The 5,117-nt window shown below is 46.6% G+C and overlaps 1 protein-coding gene across 1 annotated transcript; it reads right to left on the bottom strand.

Annotated features, from left to right (window-relative positions):
• Positions 1-23: 23 nt before the first annotated feature.
• On the bottom strand, positions 24-4,903 carry LOC140587523 (uncharacterized; the record flags this gene model as incomplete). Its single annotated transcript, XM_072708769.1, has 2 exons — positions 4,617-4,903; positions 24-4,406 (listed from the first exon to the last, which is right to left on the bottom strand). A coding segment is annotated over exon 2 (4,148 nt), but the record flags the coding sequence as incomplete, so codon positions are not given.
• Between the last annotated feature and the right edge of the window lie 214 nt (positions 4,904-5,117).

The following is a 5,117-nucleotide window of genomic DNA, read 5'->3' as shown; positions in this document are numbered from 1 at the left end:
CTAGGCTGCTTGCCGGGACTGACCTTGTGGCTTCGTCTGCAGGGTTTCGATCACTTCGAACGTACCGCCACTGATCCGGAGTAGTCGACTTCCTTATTCGTTGCACACGGTTGTTCACATACACATAGAATCGCCTTGACTCATTGTGAATATACCCTAAGACAACTCTGCTGTCTGAGTAAAATATCACTGCGTCAAATCTGATGTCCATCTCATCAATGACTGCGTCGGCAACTTCCACTGCTAGTACTGCAGCACAGAGCTCTAGACGTGGGACTGTGATCTCTGGGCGAGGTGCAAGTTTTGTCCTCCCAAATATGAATCCGACCTTTGCTATCTGATTTGAATTGATGGTTCTGAGGTATGCCACAGCCGCGATAGCCTTTATGGATGCATCACAGAAAACATGCATCTCCCTTTTGTATGCTTGGCTGATGGAGGCAGGAGTGTATTGCCGTGGTACCTCGACTTGTTCAAGCGCAGAGAGTGAATCTTCCCACGTTTTCCATCTGTTGTATTTGTCCTCTGGCAGAGGTGCGTCCCAGTCACACGACTGCAGGGTAAGCTCTCGCAACAAAGACCTCCCCTGAATACTCACCGGGGCAACAAAGCCTAGGGGGTCAAAAAGACTGTTTATGGTGGACAGAACTCCTCGCCTGGTGTAGGGTTTTCCTGTCACTGACACCCGGAAGGTGAACAGGTCTCTGTCTATGTCCCAGCTCACTCCCAAACTTCTCTGCATTGGAGAAGGCTCCTTTTCCCTGTCAAGGTCTTTGAGCCCTTTAGCCAGATCCTCTAGTGGGAATGCTCTCATCACGCCTGGTTTGTTGGAGGCGATTTTATGCAACCGCAGGTTTGAAAGACTGAGCATCCGCTGGGTGTTGTGAAGAAGGGCTATAGCTTGCTGCTCTGTAGGTACAGATGTGAGCCCATCGTCCACATAAAAGTTTCGCTCAACAAAGTGCCTAGCTTCCCAACCACAGCCACTTTCGCCATGGAGAGCTGCTTTCCTGAGCCCAAACATGGCCACTGCTGGGGACGGGCTGTTGCCGAAGACATGTACACACATACGATATTCTACTACTTCATCATCGAAGATGTTGTCGCGGTACCAAAGGAACCGCAGGAAGTTACGGTGATCTTCACGAACTACAAAGCAGTGAAACATCTGTTGCACGTCTGCTGTCACGGCGACCAATTCTCTTCTGAAACGCATCAGTACGCCGACTAAACTGTTATTCATGTTGGGTCCAGTGAGGAGGATGTCGTTGAGTGAAACACCGCAATACTGGGCGCTTGAGTCAAAGACCACTCGTATTTGTCCTGGCTTTTGGGGGTGGTATACTCCAAATATCGGAAGGTACCAACATTCGTCTTCTGGCTGTACAGGTGGAGCAATCTCTGCATGTGCGTTTTCAAAGACCTTGCCCATAAACTCAACAAAATGTTCTTTCATTTCAGGATGCCTCCTGAGCCTGCGGGTAAGTGACTTAAGGCGATCCTCTGCCTGCCCACGATTGTTCGGTAGCCTTTGTCGGGGGCTGCGGAAAGGGAGTGGTGCGACCCAGCTGTTGACATTATCCTGATGGAACTCCTTCTCCATTATCCTTAGGAAGGCAAGATCCTCCATTGAAGGGGCTAGTTTGTCATCATCCTTGGTATAATAGAAGATATGATCGCTTGTTGAGTCCTTCAGCATGGCTGGTGCCCACTGTTGTTTTCTATGTAAAGGAAAGAGGTTCGGAGGTGAGTTGTAACCTTCTTTAATGTGCATGGAGCTAGAGCAAGGGGTCATGCAGCTGGGACGTCCATTCTCGAGAATGTTAGTCTTAAACGTGTGTACTGACGTAGGTTTATGTGCACCCCGAAGGCAAACGTCACCTATTATTACCCATCCAAGGGCTAGACGTTGCGCAAAGGGAGCACCAAGTGGTCCGTTGCGTTGTTCTAGCACTTTGTGAACTTGGATGATGTCTCTTCCCAGAAGGATGAGAATTTGAGCGTTTGGATCCATTGCTGGAATCATGCTAGCTAAGGCTTTAAGGTGGGGCTGATGCGCTGCTGCATCCGGTGTTGGAATTTCTGCCCTATTGTCGGGAAGTTCGTCACACTCAAGAAGAGTGGGAAGGGACAGACATGTCTTCCTGTCGATGGACTCCACCACAAGTCCTTTAGCTCTCCGACCGATGACATCTGAAACACCAGAGCACGTTTTAAGGGTGTAGGATGATGCATAATCGGTAATCCCAAACATGTCGAATAGCGTCGATCTAGCCAGAGATTTATTGCTCTGGTCGTCCAGAATCACATAAGCCTTTATCTTCCTTTCAGGTTGACCTTCAAGATAAATGTTTACGAGACATATTTTAGAGCAAGACCTCCCTGATAAGCCATTGCCGCAGACTTCAGTACAGGTGGTAGTGGCATGTGAGGTGGCGGAGGTCTGATCTTCCTCCCCGCCGTGACTGGTCGAAGGGTTGACTATCTCCTTGCTTAACCATGGAGCTGGGCCGTCGTGGAGTGCCGCAATGTGCCTGTTGCTGTCACACTCAGAGCACTGTATAGCAGCTCTGCAGTCCTTTGCCTTATGGCTCGTCGAGGAGCAGCAGCGAAAACATATAGAGTTTTCCTTTAAGAAGGCCTTTCTCTGCTCAAGTGACTTCCCTCGAAAGCCCCTGCATTTGCGCAGTGGGTGTGGCTTCTTGTGGAGGGGGCAGTTCTTATTAAGGTCCTCAGTGTTCTTAACAATATCGTTGCCTTTCATAAGGCTGCCCACTTCTGTCTTGTGCACAACAATTGAGGCATGTGCCGGCCCTTTAAGCGGCTTGTTAGCTCTCATTGGAGGTGCACTGGTAGTCACCATTTGGAAACTCGGATCGTTCCTTATTCGAGCTTCTGTACGAACGAAACTAGAGAAGAATGAGAAAGGTGGAAAGCCCACACGATGTTTCTGTTTATATCTGGACCCTGTCAAAATCCACTTCTCCTGTAGGCTGACTGGAAGCTTCTCCAGGATGGGACTGATGCCGCGAGCAGTGTCCAGGTAGGACAAGCCAGGCAAGTAACCTTCGGCCTTGGCTGACTCGAGTTCATGGAGTAAGTCCCCTAGATCTCTGAGACGTTGGGGCTCCCTGTTAGAGATCTTCGGGAAGCCCTCCAGTTTCTGAAACAGAGGCGCTTCTATTGCTTCGGCTGATGCATAACATTCTTCCAACCTCTCCCAAACCCTGTTAAGTGCTATGCCTGGGTATCTAATGTGCACTGATCTTACTCTTCTCACATGCTCAGCCGAGTCAGGTCCTAGCCATTTAATGAGAAGGTCGAGTTCTTCACTTGGCTTCAACTGTAAACCTTCTATGGCATTGTGAAAGGTGGATTTCCACGATAAGTAATGCTCTGGTTTATCGTCAAACCTTGTCAAACCTCCTGTCAGAAGGTCTCGTCGAGCTAAGAACCTGGCCAGATCGATGACACTGGATTCGGAAGGATAGACTGCACTGATCTTGGATCTCTCACCAGCTGGGAGGGTATCCCTGTGGTGAGTTGGTAAAAATGACCTGGCTGATTTGTAAACTGGTGAATTAATTGTTCCTCTATCGACTTCGGTTTTCTCTCCTAGCTTGACGATGTCCTCCCAGGGCATGGACTGCTGATGTGGAGTACATTGAGGTGGCATGTTCATGACTGGAGAGAAGCAGTAGGGCTGATCATTCCTCTTAACACAAGATGGTGTATACATAAAGTCAACTTGTGAATTGCATTTTTGTGAGGCAGACTGGTTAGCTTTAACAAAATCCATTTGATCTTGAACATACCTCCTTGTGTTTTCAGACGAATTAATGGATGCTGCGTGGTGGGTGCTAACCTGAGAGAGCTGCTCTGAGTTGGCTACATCAGCAGCTGTTTCAAACACAAAGGCTTCTGCAATAGCGACTTCAGCCTCCCTTTCGTGTCTGAGTGCCTCTAATGTAGCTTCAAGACGTGTTTCTTCCACTTTAAGCTGCGCCTGTTTTACCTTTACTTCTATCTCCCTTTGTGCATAAGCAGCTCTCGCCCTCAATGCTTCAGCCTTAGCACGAGCTTGTATAGCAGTTTGGCCAGATGAAGACCTTTGTGAGTCTTTAGATGATTTAGTGGAAGAACGTGAACTCACGGATTTAGTTTCACTCATCCTTACTTCTGCTGAGGATATTTAGTTAGTTAATACAGGAAACGCTGAGAGAGAAAGTGATCCACCTCTAAGCTGCAATCGCAGATGGCCGTCTTTTTACTATTCTGCCCTCACTTCAGAGTGTCCTACGCTTTCTTCAGCTAGGCAGAGAGATAACTCGTCCATGCACGTCGTATTTGAATGGTTTATTTTAATGCTTCATTCGCTTGGACAGTGTGCCAGGAACAGAGTAAAACTAAAACACAAGAGTACATATAATAGATATAAGAGACATATAAGCATGAATAATATCATAAATTTACCCCATAAACCAAACAAAGGTCCAAGAGCATCACGAATTAGAAAAAAAAGAAATCCCAATTTAAATATGTATTAAATTTCGCCATATTTCCTCAAAGATATGCATAAAATACAGTTTAACAGGTATAGTTGTAATCATACTCACAGACGATGCCTCCAACATATAATTGCGTGTAGGATGGCCTTAGATGCACATATTAACTGGTGCACCATGTGTTTCTCTGTTGCTAAACATAGAACTAACTCAACCCAAAGGGAAGTGGCGCTAAAGGCAACCCCAAGTAACAGCACCACCTGCAGGCTAGGAGTACATTAACACAATAACAGAACAGCACTAATTCTAAAATGGTTTTATGTGAACTTTATTTAACATAGAATAAAAAAGAAATCAAACCAAAATTTAGTCTCTCGAAAAACTTGTATATGACATATCTTCGAAATTTAAAATACCAGGATACAGAATTTGAATAACAAGAACTATAGTCTTCCTTCTCAAAAGCGTGAACAACTATCTGAAGACCTACTAGTTCCTGAATTGTTGATGTTGCCTATGAAATTCGCTGAGAGTTGACGTCGCCCTACCAAAGTCGCAAAAATGCTAATTGCGTCAACCAGCTATGGAAATACAGCGGCGGTACACCCCCAA

This window comes from Paramormyrops kingsleyae, unplaced genomic scaffold, assembly GCF_048594095.1.
Source record: "Paramormyrops kingsleyae isolate MSU_618 unplaced genomic scaffold, PKINGS_0.4 ups308, whole genome shotgun sequence".
NCBI lineage: Eukaryota > Metazoa > Chordata > Actinopteri > Osteoglossiformes > Mormyridae > Paramormyrops > Paramormyrops kingsleyae.
This window is presented reverse-complemented; position numbering and strand designations above follow the sequence as displayed.